We start from the raw sequence: 17,243 nt of genomic DNA on the forward strand, positions 1-17,243 counted from the left end.
AAAATATATTTTCTTATTAGACACCAACTTTATGTATTTCATATTATTTAACCTAATAAAATGTAATGGGTTTTTAAAAATGTCTATATGACTAAATGTCAGTAATTACCTGCTGATATTAAACTTATGATCAACTAATCCACCCTCCTCTCTTTCTCCCTTCTTGTCTTTCTGTTTCTCCAAGAAGGTGATGCTTCCTACTGGCGCGGCGTTCCGGTGGTTCCAGTAGGACTCCTCCTCCTCTCCCTACCCAAAGTTCTGCCATCAAGTGCAATGTCAACTCCTGGATTGTCTCCGGAACAGACACTGGCTAATATACAGCTAGCAGCAAATAAAGTTATCAGTGAAAAAAAAAAAAGAAAGCAGAAAAAAGTCTGTTGGATAATGGATGCACCTACTTATTCCTTGAACCAAAAATGAAGCGCAAAGAAAAAACATCTTTGACAACTTTTCATTCCCTTTTCTATGTTTTCATTTTGGTACCTTTTGTCTTATTCCCAGCAGTTTTTTCTGTCGCTTAAGCATAAAACTGCTCATCGCCAGAAACAGAAATGACGGACGGAGTGTGGACAATCAACTAATTTCTGTGTTTGGTGTTAATGTTGTTTATGTGTGGAAAGATACAGTACTTGTGTAGAGAATGTAAATTTACGACTATATTTTAAAACTAGTGGCAAACATTATTGTAATTCTTCATTGCTGAAAGCCTCGTTTGCTTTATGAGTCAATGAATTGAAGGGGTCAACTTTTTGAGACAGGACGATGTTTGACCTTGGACAGACGAGAAAAAGTTTCACACAATGATGCTGTCAGTTTCAGGGGGAAATCGAAACTGAACATTATGTTTGGCAAAGCCTTCACTGGCTTGAAGCTGCTTTTCGCCAGAGCCGCCACTACTGTAATCTCCTCAATAAGCCCTCCTTTGCATTTCCAAACTTTTCCTTTTTACTCAAACTGGCAGCCTTATTTACTGTGGCCCTACTGAGCATGTGCCAATACAGCTCAGGGCGATAGCACCAAGAGACAGCACTTGCTCTGAGTCTACCCTACTGAACGCACTGAGACAAGATTGCATCTTTTTTTTTTTTAATTTGTTTTTTGTTACATTTTCATGATTTTGTTATGTTGCTGGGTAGCTACAGCTTTTGAAAATAACCAATATTTGTATTTGTTTAGAAAATTGGACTGGTTTTGTGAATAAAAAGGAATGCATGTATTTGTGTCAAAATTTACAATTCTGATGTTTGTCTGATTGCCTACCTGCATGTTTTGTTTAATCAGCTGTTTGGATTGACAAACGGAGGTGGAACTTCTCCGCTGGTTGGGAGACATCTTCTCTGTACTTTTATAATCGGACGGAAGAATTCCAGCAAAGGTTTGTTGGAGGTAGACCGGGTGGTGGTTCCCACGGATCGCCATGCTGCCCCCTGTTTGACTGAGCTCTCTTGTTGCCTGTAATATCTTCATATAGTGAACTGATGGACCCTTGCTTTGGTAAAATGTAACCAGAATGTTTTTAAAGAGATTTGATTTTGAACTATTTGGATTGCTGTGTTTCTTCACAGTGCATGAAAACTTCAGAAAGTCCAAGGAAGTTTTTGGGTCGATTTTTATCCTCTTGCTGGTCAGTTCTTCTGCTTGGAGAATAATGCAACATCCAACTGTTGTTCTGGACTTTGTCCTGGTCTGCCCTCGAAAGTGCAGTGTGAAACCAAAAATGCTAAACCAGTTTGTGATGGAGACAATCGTCCAAATTTTGTTCAACGGGTTCCAATGAATCCAAGCATAATCCCACCGATTCCAGCCTTTCAGGTCTTTGACGTCTGAAAAAAGATTCTTTTTCTCGTCCCTTCTTCCTCCTGAGGTGTGGGCGTGGACACGTCCCACCGTCAAAGTGTAAAGTCACCTTAATTAGCAGCTATCCGGAGTGCAGGGGGGGGGGGCCCGGTGTGGTGGGCTATGCGTCTGTGCGTGTGATCAGTGTTGTAAATGGAGAGTTGGAAAGATCAGCTTTATTCCAAGCCCCCCCCTCCATATCCACCCACACCTCTCCCTCGGTGACAGTGCTGGGCTAGTGCCATCGCCATGGCGATGGGGGAGGGAGTGTTGTGTGTGTGTGTGTGTGTGTCTGGGGGTGGTGGCTGAGGCCTTTCATTATTAATGTGCACCACGGCGTCCTTACCTCCTCGGAGCCCGCACAGCTCACCGCCTGACCTGCCATGCAGCGGAGTGGGAGATGGAGCGGGGGGGTGCAGAGGAGGAGGCAGAGATAAAGAAAGAGGAGAAGTGAGCCGGAGAGAAGGAGAAAGATGCAGCTCCACTAGAATGTAGTCTTAACGCGGAAGCGCACGGGTGTCCTGCACACTTATTCCAACGAGGTTTCTGGGTGTATTTGTGACTGTGGCTCCAGCCTGCTGAGGTGTTGGAGCCCTGGGGGGGCTGGGGAGGCAGGGAGGGTCATGTGGTGATGGCTGCGGTCGGCTCTGATGCGGAGAAGTGTACGGTTGCTGAGCAGGCCTGTCACTTTGGAAAAATCCTGGAATCTTATCACCGCCTCGCAGACACTGAGCCGCACTGATCTATTCACCCTTGTTGCCAGCAGACATACCCTTCCCCCCATCCCAGTGCCCGAGCACAGGCTGGCCCCTTCTCAGCTCTGTCGCCACCTTCGTCCAACGGAGAGATAGCAGCAACTGATGCACTGAGGAGGGAGGAATGTGGTTTGTAAAATGGGACTGTCTGGGATGAAAAAAAGTGAGTACACGGCGAGCGACAGAACCTTTTGTTTTCACAAGATTTCAAAAGAAAAAGTTGACTTTATATAGTTAAACTATCAAACAAAAGTAGTTTGTGTTGTCAAAAGCACTTCTCCCCTAAAGCTACCTCCACTTGGCCTCAGAAACGTCTGTTCAAGCTACCACCTCCAACGAAAAGCGCGTAAATGTGCACTTTGGCTTTCTGTGTTCTTATGTTACGCAAGATTCTACAACCCGTTTTGGGCTCTATGTACGAAATTGTCATAAAACGCTCTCAGAAAGCTAAACTAAGTCTAAGGCTGAATCCAAATTCTCCTCCCTACCCCTACACTTAGCCCTCCAAACGGAGAGATACGTAAAAATAGGGTTTTCCCAACTTCCTTCACTACTCATTTTACAGAGCCTTCTCCATTTTGTAGTGCTGTCCGAACCTACAATTCAAATAGAATGCCCTAGAAATTTCCCAGAAGTCTTTGCGAAAAACCACTATGCATCAATGCTCTCTACATTGGCAAATACTGACCACAATGCATTGCGTTTGAACAATTTTTGTGAAAAAAAGTGTTAAATTTAATCTTTAAAATAAACATTCAGCATTTCATCCAAACACAGTGGATTCATAAATAGATAAATGCTCGTATTGATTAGATTTTCACTTTGGGAAATCAGTGACGTCACACTTGCCGTTTTAATAAAAAGTAGTGAGCATGGTGTCAAAATTGCTTTTAAAATCCAGGGCACTATAGTCTTGACTATAAATTTTTAGTAGATAGGGATTAGGGTGAGAATTTAGCCCATAGTGTCTTCAAAGTCGGATGTTACAAACACCTGATGATGTCATCAATAGTCGCCAACTATCTATGTTAGCGTGTTGTTGCTAGTTCCCGGAAAATACAGGAAATATAACTTTAAAAAGTCGTGCTATCAGAAAAAGTAATTACTTACATTTAAATGTAAACGTTTATGCTTTAAAGAACACCCACACGAAGAAAAGCGCTTCTCCTCTGTGGCACAGCGCGACGTGAAACACCCTACCGACGGAGGATACACAGCTCCAAGTCCCTATCCCTTAAAACATCCATTTCTGACACCACTAAGGCTCCAAATGCCTTTACATTTGAAAGAGTAGGAAAAAGCCATAGGGGTTGGGTAGCCTGATGTGAAGGAACCTTTCACCTAATGGGGCTAGCATTAGTTATGGTTAGCTGCTATTGTCACACAAACAGTTTAAAGAGTTGCTCCACTTTAAATATAACGACTAGTTTATGAAGCAGAAAAATCCAGTTAAATAAATTTCTTTGTGACAATCACGTAAAAATCTTTTAGTCACTGAAACGATAAAGTTCACTTTACAACACGTGTAGTGTAGTTTCATATAGGGCATTCTGTTATTATAGCAAACCTAAATTAAATTTGATCCAAAACCATGATGGTCTGTATTTATTATTTGAAAAGTTAATCAGAAACTTTTAACCATTTTTAAAATATTTGTTTTATTAACATATAATAAACAACAACAAGCAGTTAACCCCCCACTGTAACTGCACCAGGTTATTACAGCAAAGAAAACAAATTATATCAAACAGTAGAAAAAAGAATAAAAAAAAATAGGACCATCACTAAGTTCACAATTATACAGTAACAGTTTGAACTTTCAACCATTTTAAGACCTAAACAACTCAACATTTCTGTGTCAACCACTCTGGCCAATGAGGAAGGAAGGCCACACCCCTACCACATGAAGGTGCGCTCAATCAAATATTTTGAACGTTCTACATGAGACCACAATCTCTATAGAAACTATATCTGGAAAAAAAATGTTTCAGAGCAAGAATAGTTCTTCAGACGAATAGAGCGACTGAGTATGGGATTCTGGTACTTCCTGTTTAAAACTTGAGGGGGAGGGGTCACTCAGTCCCCCTATTGGACAACTCATGGGCAGACACATTGTGAACCGAACCTGTAATCTTCTGATCAGAGATCTAACATTCAACAGGCGACACCACCGCCGCTCCTTTCTACCTTGATGCAGGTTATACATTCAAAGTCATTGGAGCCAAGTCAGTTCACAAAGTAACCACTAGGAGGTTTATTACACAAGCAAGATGCTTTTGTTCTATTTGTTCATTGTTTTTTTGTTTTGACAGGTGACATCTAACTACAACACCCTTATCAGGGAAGTTCCAACAACAAGCAAGCTTGTTTAATCCGTTTATTTAGTAGTTTTAAAGTCATCAAATTCAACTGAAGTGGAGATTTTTATGTCCATCTTTTGAGACGATTATGTGTTCTGACCTCATGATAGCTCATGAGTAAAAGGCTTTCTTTAGTGCAAAATGGACTTACTATCTGGTCTGAAGGAGGCGGAGTCCAACTCTCCAGTCCATCACAAAGACCTACAACCATGCAGGCTCACACTCTACAGGCAAGAGAGAGAAGAGAAACCGTGAAATTTAAATCAAAAACCTGCTGTGAGCAGAAAGAGCTGACCACAGCGTCACTAAACTGCCAATAGTCCACTGAACGTTGTTATTCTGATAATTGATAATGCCCAAGAGCAGACCCAGGACTCAATGAAGAGATCATATCCACATCACATCAGCATCCTTCCACAGCAGTGGGAGGACATTGGTGATTAGTGGAGATCTGAGGCTCAAATGTGGGATGTAGATTGTTTTTTTTTCTGTTTTAAACCGGTACAGCAATTTGCCTGAGAATGAGTTGTTCTTCATTTAACTATGTCACATTTTTCAGAAGCAGAAATGTATAAAAGCTCATACCTTCCAGTTTCAATGTTTTTTAAGTAATTTCAACCAAAACTTTTATTAGGAACAGAAGATCAGATCATGGGTACACTTACCTGACCTTTTTGTCAGTTCATCTTCAGGCATAAACAATCCTGGAGCTTAAAATAATTAAAGCAACAATTAAAAAAATCAATAAAACACTGAGCATGTATGAAAATCATCACTGATGACAAACAAATTATATTTAGGAAATAAACAACACAATCTTGAATGTTACATAAGGGGGTTTAAAGTGAATTTTAGTTTTTATAAAAATCTATGCTAAAAATAATATTAACACAAGCTTTGTACAATGATTGCAATATAAACCATGTTAGTTCATTTGTCGTAATAATTTATCACATTAAATATGCAAATTCAATTACAAAATTTGAGTTGATAAAGTGAGTTTCTTCAAAAGCAAAATATATCAACAGATATTTACCATAGCAGAGAATAAAGATTATAAGTTAGTAAAATCACTCAACCTTTAAATACAATGGGTAAAACTTTCTGTTAAAAAAGGTATAATACTGTGAGGAAAGAAGAGAAATTGAGCACAAAAATGAAAAAGAAAATAAATCCTAAATCTAGTTACAATGTTCATTTTTAAGAAAAATTTTCAATTACACTACATTGAATCTGAATTCTAATCCCAAAGGGCTTCACAGTAAGTAAGCTAGCAGCTAAAACTCAATCATTTATTACTACACAAAACTTAGAACTATAACCTCAAGTTTTCTATTTTTGTGTCACATAAATATGGATGTCTTAAAAAAAATAAAATAAATACTTGAAAGGAAAAAGGAGTCCAACATTCAATCTCTACACTTCCACCTCCATGTTTAATTGCATAGTAAAACACGGAGGGGGTAGTGTGATAATATGAACAGCAAGAAAAGAAAGTGGTAGAAAGATTAAGATAAAACAATCCTTAAACAGTTTAGAGTGTTTTTTGCAAACATAAACCAAATTGAGTTTTTGTGTTTTGTCGCATTTGGGTCTTGATAAAATGTGCCAAAACAATCTTATTCAATCGAAGCAGTTCATGAGTTTAGAGTCAAAACAAATACATTTTAATGCACTGTTACCATTGCATCTGAAACAGCCAAAAGTAAACTGTTTAATTGCTAGATCAGTAAAATATGAATGTTTAAAAGTGACATTTTATATGCTTATTTATTTCTTAAAACTTAAATTTAATTGCTGAATTTGATGTTGTGTAAAGGTTGTCACCTTTGTCTTTAATTTTCACTTTATAGAAAAACTAAAATCCAAATAATATAAAATCAATTTTTTTTTTTTTTTCGATCACAACATTTCTGTATGAAAATTCCTAATTTCAAAGTGACCTAGAATGGGGTTATTTTTTTTTTTTTTTTAATCTGATGTAATTTTTTTGTACTAGCTTGATTTATGTTTTTACAAAAACAAATCAATTTATGGGAATTTAAAAACTTTCTTTTAATGTCCAAATCCGAACACAGAGAATGTTTACATCCAGAAATTCCACACTTTTCTTATGTTAAATTAGCTAATTTAAATGTGATGCCTGATTAATCTCATTTAAAGTGTTTGTTAATCATCGATAAACCTTTTAACCTCCAAATTCCCAACTGCTTGAACAGATGATTCCATAGTTCATAATAAAACAGTCAAAAATATTATTGCTAAGTTAAATCTAAATGCATAAATGCAATATAATATTTTGACATCAAGGTTTTCACGCAGCATAACGTCCAGAGGAAAAACAGTTGTCTTAGTTTGTAATTTTACTTGATATATTCAATTACTTATCAAAAATTGTCCTGCCAAACTTCCATCCCAGTTTCCGGAGTATGAATACATAATTAATGAGCACAAAGAGCGTGTTCATCATCAAAAAAAGATTTCCAGGAGATCAGCACAATTTACAAACGGCCTTGCTCAGGGAATCTTTAAGCCATTATCTTTTAATGTTTGTCACTCATCTAGAAAAGCATCATTTAAATTAAATATTCATAAATAAATGTCTGCGGCTTTCAAGCAAACTCAAGGAGGAGGATGACTTTTGACCTCCAATGAGAAAGAGTGCCGTACATAAGTAAAGACAGAATCAAAATATGATTTTTTAGAATTTCTTTAGACCTTTGCGCTCCTCTTTTTCATTCTAATATAAAGCTTCATCCTTACAGAATAAGAAGAGATGATTCCCTTTTCTTTTCTAAATAAACATGAGATTACCGCACTCCCCAAAAAACATACTTTACTTTGAGGAGTTTAATGCTTTTAGTCACAGTTTGTTATTAAAGTCTCATCTGATCATCTTTTGATCTATTATAAAGGTGTTTCCAGTGACCTTTTCATCATGATTTTGCATTTTTTAGCCAAAATCAAGAAAACTGGCGTTTTCTAGAAAATATTATCTGCAAAGCGCCGGAGTTCAGCAGATATTTGCCTCTTGTTGGCGGGGAGTAAGCCTGCACTCATTTCCCATTATCCCCCGCTAGCTTTCAGCCTCCCACGACCCAAAGCTAAGGATGTATTCAGACTGACTTAACATGGTCCGGTTAAGCCTTATGTTGGGTCTGTATTCAGATTGGAGATTTCTGTTTTGGACCATCGATATAAACAAAACCACGTGATTAAAAATCTCTTCAGTCATTGGCCATCAGTTACGGGGCCGGGTCAAAGCAGAAAAAGAAAAATGGAGATGCAGTTTTTTGTAAATACTTCTCAATATAATTTACTTATTCAAAGTTCAGCACTTTTTACTGTTTCTTTGGTACGGCTACGAGGAACGGTGATCGGGGTTTATGACATAAATTGTTGGGAAGACAGAGTAAGAAGCATTGTTTATCACGCTAAAAGTTGTTTTAATGAGCCTGGAATCGTTTGACCACATTTCAGTGAGTTGCTGTTTCATTGCTGCTCCACGTTTGTAATAACCGGCTACAGTGGCCGTTTTGGTCCAGTCGTTCCAGTCCCAAGACCGATCATATTCAGACTGAGAAATTTCAGAGCGAACTGGAGTTCAATTCGATTGGAAATGAACCGTGACCACCTTGAAAGATGGGTCCAAGAGCGGTTCCTGGTCCTGAATCCACTTGCACGTGTTCAGACTGAAACTTTGTTCCGGATTATCCCAGGAAACGAACTGTGGTTCACTTTAAATGGACCAGATGTGTCCAGTCTGAATACACCCTAACATTACTGGTGCAACAACAATGGTGATCAATGTTGGAACTATCCAGCCACACAGTTTTGAGCCAGATCCATGAGAAGAAGGGGCAGACCGGGAGCAGATACTTTAGTAATCCACCTCATAATAAGAAAACATACTTTAATCTTGACTGATGAAAAAGTGTGTATTTTTAAAACAGAACATTTTGGAGTTCTGTTTGGACTTCTGGAGAGTCACAACTGTGGCTTTTGTTCTCATTTTAGTGCCAATGACACCAATGGGTTGAAGTCCATATGGGACAAATGCAAACTTATTATTAATTATCATAAAAATATCTGTCCAACACACACAAACGTCAGAAAAACCACAAATGTTCTAACACAACACAAAGGTCAATGGATCTGTAGCACATCATCTATGGGGACACACCAGAATTACAGGTGAAACAAAACCTTAACAAAGGTTTTCATTATAATCTATTCTAGTTTGGCGGGGCAGATTACATAGTTTGGTGCCACCAATTTGTAGTTTGTTCACCTGTGCTATAGTAGCTTCAAACTTCAAGCTTTTCCCAGCGACATTTTTTTTCTGTTCATAATTCACAACAATATAAACAAAGAAATACTCAATTTTAGGCTAAAGTTTTTTATATATGTCCTCCACAATGATTAAACGTCCACAAGAACATATTAAAAACACAATAAAGGGAAGTGAATCTTTAATAAACCTTTATTGTAGCTATTGGTATTGAATTTTTTATTATTTGGGGATTCTAAAGTCTTCTAAAGAATCTAACTAAAGTTTTTTTGTTCTTTTTCAAAGAATTAACAAATAAATACATGTGTTTTAGACAGCAAGAGTACACGTTTTTATTTAGAACACTATTGGATGGTCTATTAGTTTTAGTTTATGAGCTGATTGGTTATAGATTAGTCAACTTTTACCATTAAAGCTTAAAGAAGTGTTTTATGCCGATATACCAAAAGAGTTTATATTACAACATTTTCCGGGATGTCAAAATTAAAACTTCTTCTCACGTTTGGTCTCCTCAACCCTAATAGTCAACATAATGCATTATATAATAATATATGTTGACCGGATGAAGACGTTTACACATAAACTCAAACATTTTGTTTTTTGGAAACTATAGACAAACCCCTCACACACACACACACACACAATCAAAAGGTCCCTCACGCACAAGCCGCTCGCACGGACACGCAGGAACAGATTAAGTCCAAATCAATGGCCTCGGCTGCACTGGGAGAGAGAGATTTCAGGGTTCTCGTTAAGGTCTGACACATGCGGCAAAGGCTCCAGGGAGTGTTATTACCAGGGTGATGGTTGATAAGACACTCGTTTCTCCACGGTGCGTCCTGCGGGAAAATGCGTCGTGCTGCCATGGAAACCATAAGGTTAGGTGTTATGCTATAATTGGGGCAGCGTTTCTCGCGGTGCAGCTGCACCGGCAGGTACGCCACCGTCTACAAATGAGAAATTACAGTGGAGCCGCGGCACAGAAGAAGCAACCAATTCTGGAGAATTCTCCCCGCATCGTTTCCTTCTGGTGTCTTTAATCAAACCCTCTTCTGCAGACATGATAGAGCATAAAATCATGTTCCTGCACATATTAAGGAGGCGCAAAAGACAGACAACTACTTAAAAGTGAAGACCCAAAACAACTGAACGTAAAGTCTGCTTTTAGTTGCTGACAGTTATTTCCCTGCAGCTTAGAGGAAAACTGCATCAGGAAACGCTGTTTAAGATGGAGGAGGATGAGGGAAGAGGAGGTGGACAGACCAAGAGGAGAAGAAGGGAGAGATGGTTGTTGGCCAATCCGAGCTCAGGCTCTGTAACTTGGTTGATTACGATCAATTTCCCCCGTATCGATGGGCTCCCTGGCCCTGAGCTCCACTCCCTCCTGCATTTTGCATGCTACGTGCTCTGTGTACCGTGAAACACTCAACATATCTCCTCCAGCCTGTGGCTCGACCACCTGCAGTCCGCCAATCGCGGCCCTGAGAAAGCCGAGCAGCTGGGTTACCGGCTTCTGGAGGACGTCTGTAAACAAGCCTTTCAAAAAAACACAAATGTTTCGACATCTCGCTCTCAGTGCGGATCCAGGTTGCAGTATTCCCTTTTTTTTCCCCACCAACCGACTTCTGAGTGTGAAAAGTTTGTGTGGTACTACTGCAGCAGTAAAGGGAGATTTTTTTTTTTTTTCCTGTCAGGGCTGCTGAAGGATTGAGCCAAAAAAAGAAAAAAGAGGAAAAATCTCAGGCAGACAAGGTGGAAATGATGAGATGGGGTTTGGTCACGACGTGCTGGGCCGAAAGCCCCAAATCTGTATTTGTTCTGGGGAATGTGAAACTGTCCTCCCTCCGGCATGTGCGAGGGCGCATCCCGCTTCCTCTATCTCTGCAAACTTGGCACGCTCTATCCGAATTAATTGCATCTCTGCAAGGGAGAGAGTGAGATGGATAGAGAGGCACGAGTGAGGTTTAGTCCTTCTGTTGGGCTGGTCTTGCTACAAGGGGAGTCATTTAAAATTCTGCCTCCCATGTGGCTCCTGGTTTCTACTTTAATGACATCCGTTCTCTTCTACCAGATGACTTCCATGGATTTAGAGCTCCAAGCTCTGTGTCCCGTGGTTTCCTGGTTCTCATGTGCATTTTACTTATTCCTTTTTTTTTTTTTTTTCAAATAAACATTTTTTTTTCATTTACTTTACTCAGGCAGCTGCACCTTTACAATCAACCATGAATGACGCAGCTCTCTGCTCTCACGTTTTCCTGCCAATTACTGTTTTTTTTTTCCCAGAGAAAACAGCAGCTACACGTGTTGTCAGGCGGAGGGATTCATGAATCAGCATTTGACTGCTGTTTGTTTATGGCATCAATTCTCAAAAAAGTCTCACTCTGGTCTGTTATGATCTATTTTAGGTCTTCTCAGTGGTCTTTTAATTATGAGTATCCCGTTTTTAGTAGTAGTGTTTTGGAAAATGTTGATTTTTGGGATGCATCGATTAAATAATTCAGATTTCATGATTTTAAAATAATAGATATTAAAAAAAGTGAAGTGTTTTTTACTTTTACATTTTTGAAGAGCACACAAACACGGCTGACCGTCCAGATCTTGTCATCCAACTTCACTTAAACCTTTAGAAGCATTTTGGCTTTCATGGTGTCAAGGGTCAATGGGGCAAAAGTCCCTCTACATATAAGTTATTTCAGCAAAATTAGATATTAGACACATTTGCAAAATCACAATGTGCGGCTAGCGAGACACTATTTAATAAATCTGCATTTAATTAAATCTGGTCTAATGATAATATTATCTTATTTAAGGTTATTATTTAACATTTTTCTCTTTTGGTGCTAAGAAAGATTTTTGATTATTAAACTAAATATTTTTCATGTCAGAATTTTTATGTTCTCAATAAAAGTTACAATATTCTGATCTTTAAGGCTGGGTTGATAAAATCTATTAATCGATCTAAATCAATATATAAGTATATTAGATCAATAATTAATCCATAAAAGTAGAGATTTATTTAAAGCACGATGCTAAAGTCTGCTAGCTTAAAGCTAACGTATAATAGGATGGCTAATGCTAACACTTGGTTGACTTAAACATACATTCCTGACTAAATGGACTTCTTTATAAACTCACAGGCATTCATTTCCAAACTCTTCTAAGAAAATTATTTTTTTAAATTGTGGTTGTTTTTTCCTCATACTTTCTTCTTCTTTTGGAATAAGGTGTAGTGCTTTAGCGCAATCGCCACCTAGTGGCCGAACTGAAACGCCCTCCAAGAGGAGCAGAACAATCGTTTGAGAATCCATGTAATAATGTATTAATAATGTTATTATTATTTCACTAATATATTTTGAGTATGTGAACTGGATCAGCTTAATATGAATATCTCCAAAACATAATAGATTATTTATTCATTTTAAACAAATGGGTCTGAAAGTATAAGCTCAAAATCGAATCGAATCAAATTGAGAAGATCAAAAAAATTTAAAAAATCTGAATTGAATCGATCCAAGCTCTGGTGAATCGAATCGAATTGATTCTGGAAATGATTGGCGATACCCAGCTCCAGTGATCTTTTACTTAAAAATGCACTTTGGTGGAGAAATAAAGTAACATTAGTGTAGTGTCTTGTAGGAAAGAGAGACATTTCTTAAAAAAAAAAAAGCAGATCTTGGATGCATTGATAATAGTTTCACAATCAAATTGCTTCATAATTGAATTGTTTCCTCCGGAATCATAATCAAATCGTGATGTGCCTCGAGATTCCCACCTCTAGTTTTTAGCCAAAATCAAACAATATGTGCTGTTTTCTAGGAAATAGTTTCGGCAAGAGTACATCAGAAATTTCCCTCTGAGTTGTGGCAGGTAAGCCTTCTGTCATTTCCCATCATCCCTTAGCTTACAGCCCTCATAGCCTTAACATTAGGGGTGCAACAATATTATTGGAGCCATCCAGCTGTACAGTTTTGAGCCAGATTCCAGCTCGGATGAGGAAGACGGTAATGAATTTGAATAAAGAAATACTCAGAAATACAATTTTAATTGTAATTGTCTTTATATATGTCCTCCTTTATGAGAAAAAGGCCACAAAAAGATGTTAAACACCATTTTTATTGGAGTGGATCTTTAAACGTGCCGTCTCATTACAGGAAGATGACCAAAAATGTGTCTGGTGCAGCTCTTTCCATGTATGCGTGCGTGCAGAAGGCCCTGGGTTAGCTGCTGCAGTGTTTCGGGGGAGGCGTCATAGAAGACACGATAGGAAATGGCTTCAATAAGATAGAGCTGAGCTCCCGGCATGGTTCCCAGCAGGGGTCTCTGCCTCCCTCTCCCTCTCTCTCTCACACACACACACATACGTCTCTGTGGGTGAGGTGGGGGTAGAGTGGTGTGGGCTGTAGGACGGCGACGACCCACAAGGTCAGAGTAGGCAGCGTATGAGGTTGTTTTTCTCTGTTTTCCTTTCCCTCTCAGCGGTGGAGCTGTGTGCTGCATCCCCGGGTCTCTCCTCTCTCTCTGGTCAATACCACCACGCAGCTCCTGACGATCAATGGAGGGTCAATACCTCTCAGACGCCTGCCTCTTTGTGCTCTCTCTGATTTAGCTACCACCTACCCTGGCAATCTTTTTTTTTCCTCCTGCTACTTTTTTTTTTTTTTAATGACCCAAAGGTCTCAGTTTAAACCCATCAACCCCTTCTGAACTGCAAAAACACTGCAGTAAATCTTAAAGTGTGAGTATTATCTTAACATTTTACGATTTAATAAAAGTTGTTTAATATTTTCAGGCATATACGATGTGATCAACATTTTTTGTTTGTTTGAGGAAATACGTTTACGGCGTATAAACAGCAAAACTCTCCACTGAAGTGGTTCATGCGGGGAACTCAGTCATGCATGCAGTCAGCTGACCCACAAGCAGGCGAGCTACGATCAGATAAAGTTGGTCTGTTGCTCATTCCTCCTGCGTTTTCTCACTGCTGCTGCAGACGGCTGCTTTTGGTGACGCTTGCCTGCACCGCTCTGCCCCGTCTGCATCTGTTCGGTCACTTCAGGACTACTTTGAAATTCTTGAACTTTAGTCAACAGTAGAAAAGAGATCGCGTTATGAGGAGGGAAGGCCGTTTAAAGCCCTGCTCCAAGGAAAACGGTGTCATTGGAGCTGCTCAGAACTGGACGGATAGCTCCAACGTTGCTCGCCATTTTTGTTGCGGCGGGAAAGTTAGGTTGGGGCTGTAAGCTAGAGAGAGAACATGTAAATAGATGGCTGATGGGAATTCCAAGTCAAATCTCTCATGAACTACAGCCACTCCTCAAAAATGATTTGAGAAAACAACAGATATTTGGATTAAATAAATATGACATCATCGTAATTAGAAGAGCTCTGGGAACGCTTTTACAATAGTTTGATTCAAAGGACGCTATATGCTGACCTATAGCAAGTGAAAACGTCTCAATGGATCCTGATTATCTTCGCACATTCCAAAAAATGCATGGTGGTACAGTGGTCAGCACTCTCACTGCACAGTGAGAAGGTCCTGGTTCAAATCCCGGGTGAGGCTCTTCATGTTCTCCCTACGCATGTGTAACGCACAGCTAAAGCTAAGCGCTCTGACTGTATCAGAGAAGGTACGTCTCAAGGAACTCAGAGTGTGTGAATGAGAACAGGAGTCAAAGATAAAAAAAAAAAACAATCCATTGTATCGTACGATATTGAATATTTTTAAGAAACATCTTAAAACCCATTTTTATCGCCAGGTTTTCGACACGGCATGAGACTCCCTGCTGGTGAGTTTTACTGTTTTTTTGTCTTATATCTGTTTTTTATGGTTTTAGTGTAAGTTATTTATATTTTTAGTGGCCAGGACATATTCTGGTGGCCCTAAAAGGAATGAAGCAGGTTAAGAAGTGAATGGATAGAAACTTACTTTAAGACATTTCCAGCTGTTTTCTTAACCCACTGATCCACTTTTGGGTTCACGGGGTTACTGGAGCCTATCCTGGTGAATGTTGGGCGAAGGTGGGGTACACACTGGACGGGTTGTCAGTCTGTCGCAGGATCTTAGAACCTAAAGTTCTGCAGAACTTTCTCTAAAATAATGAACAGCAAAACATCTTCCGTACCCACCGAATCTCTTCTGAGGTGTTGGACTCAACACATGTTGGGTGAAGGCAGGGTGCACCCTGGACAGGTCGCTACACTCACATGCACACCCAGGGGCAATTTAGAGAAAGCAATGAACTCATGAAGCCTGTTTTTGGACTGTGAGAGGAATGTCTGGAGAAAACCCATGCATGCACAAGGAGAACATGCAAACTCCACTCAGAGAATTCAAATGAGGCCTTCTCGCTGTGAGGCAAGAGCGCTAACCGCCGTGCTACAGTGCAGCCAATTGACATTTGTTATAGTTTATATTTAGCACAATCAAAGTGGTTTGACAAACAAAGTGATGATCTGAGAATCCTGTGGGTAAGACAAGCTAACTAGCTAACCCTGACGCTAACTATAATGTCACAACGAGATGCAATTTCTTCTCTTTTCTTATTTAGCCAATAGTAATTGTAAATCTTTTATTTTGAAAGCTTAACCATGTTTTTTTTTTTTTTTTTGGTTTGTTTGTTTTTTTGCTAAAAAAATGCTACAAAATGGACATTTCCCCTTTGTGGGACAAATTTTATCTTTCTCAATCACAACATTACATGTAATGTGAATATGCCTATTTAAAAGCTGCTAAATATTCTTGGCTTTTTGTTTGGATTTTTCTCCAAGGAAATATTTCTGCAAGTGACTGAAGATAAACTAAGGAAATACATCAGAAAAATGTAATAATAATTCCTACACTCAGGTACACAGAAAAGTACCATACAACTGTAATAGATTACTTTTTTCGTGAGTTATACCCTCAGAACTGCATTCTTTCAAAGCGGATGTCATTTGTTGATTTTATTCTAAAGATTCTTGAGTGTGAGGCTTCATTCTAAATATAACAGGAATTTGAATGTTTGATGGTTTCAGGACTGAATCCATCAGATGACAGTTAGCTAACTCCCTCTGCTGTAACTACACCTCCAAATCATTTTTAAATGTTTTGTGTAAAAAAACTATTTATTTAACAATATTTACCTAATTTACCTCCTGGAATCAATAAAGTTTTATCTTAGCGTATCTCTTGAATACGTTTTTGGTTCTTCTGCACACATCTCTGACCTTTTATCCAAACAACAACAATGATCTTCAAATCTTCATCTTTCTACTTGCAGAACATTACATATATATTGTTGCTTGAATGTTTCAAAACAAAAGCAAAATGGACGGATTTTTTCCAAACACAACAGGGATGAGAGATGTTACGACTCACTAACATGACGAGATCCCATGATGTCATCTGAAACATGCTAGTGGAGTCTTTTTCTGTAACTTTAACAGAACTTTTTTTGCAAATTGCATTCCAATTTAGAATTAACCTTTTATTTGAATGATCACATGTAAGTAAGTAAGAGTAGCAGTTAATGGATGGACAAAATGCAGATCCATATGTAGTCACCCTATTTTTGGGGGGCATATGACAATAAATCAATCATTAAAATATATATATACATATTTAAATATACATTTCTCTGTTAAAAACACATGAAAGTTTGAAAGTGATTGACAGGTTTTTAGATCAATCTTAATGTTTTTACTTTTCTTAGACATTGTGTCTAAGACTTGGTTCCTTAAACATTTAAACACATTGAAGATTTTTTTCCCATCATGCAGGAGGAGGTGGGGGTTGGACTTTCACTTCCTGCCCCCTTGTTCAGGGTCACAGTTTAAGCTTCATCCATCAGTTCTCCAGACAAAGTGAAGGAGCCCACCACCAGAGCAAAGAAGCACAAAAACAGAATCCAGGTTTCTCTACTGTAAGGAAATCATCTTTTTATTGTTTTTAGAGATTTATCAAAACATTTTAGAACACATTCAAAATGAGATATTTTTAAGCTCTTTTCTTGAATCTTT

The 17,243-nt window shown here is 38.7% G+C and overlaps 1 protein-coding gene and 1 long non-coding RNA gene across 4 annotated transcripts in view; both read left to right on the forward strand.

Moving 5' to 3' along the window:
• Window positions 1–1,537, forward strand: part of cxxc5a (CXXC finger protein 5a) — a 31,218-nt gene extending 29,681 nt beyond the window's left edge. For 2 of the 3 annotated variants that reach the window (XM_024266799.2, XM_024266798.2), the window contains one exon: window positions 185–1,537. In XM_024266799.2, coding sequence (XP_024122567.1) covers window positions 185–229 — 45 coding nt within the window. In that variant the 3' untranslated portion in view covers window positions 230–1,537. The remainder of the gene's footprint in view (window positions 1–184) is intronic. The other variant, XM_024266800.2, reaches the window with a different exon arrangement.
• An 11,880-nt stretch (window positions 1,538–13,417) lies between these two features.
• On the forward strand, window positions 13,418–17,237 carry LOC112143013. Its single transcript, XR_002918673.2, has 3 exons — window positions 13,418–13,977; window positions 15,002–15,031; window positions 17,004–17,237. It is a non-coding gene; the product is annotated as an uncharacterized LOC112143013 (long non-coding RNA).
• The last annotated feature ends 6 nt before the right edge of the window (window positions 17,238–17,243 follow it).

This window comes from Oryzias melastigma, linkage group LG14, assembly GCF_002922805.2.
Source record: "Oryzias melastigma strain HK-1 linkage group LG14, ASM292280v2, whole genome shotgun sequence".
Classification (NCBI taxonomy): Eukaryota; Metazoa; Chordata; class Actinopteri; order Beloniformes; family Adrianichthyidae; genus Oryzias; species Oryzias melastigma.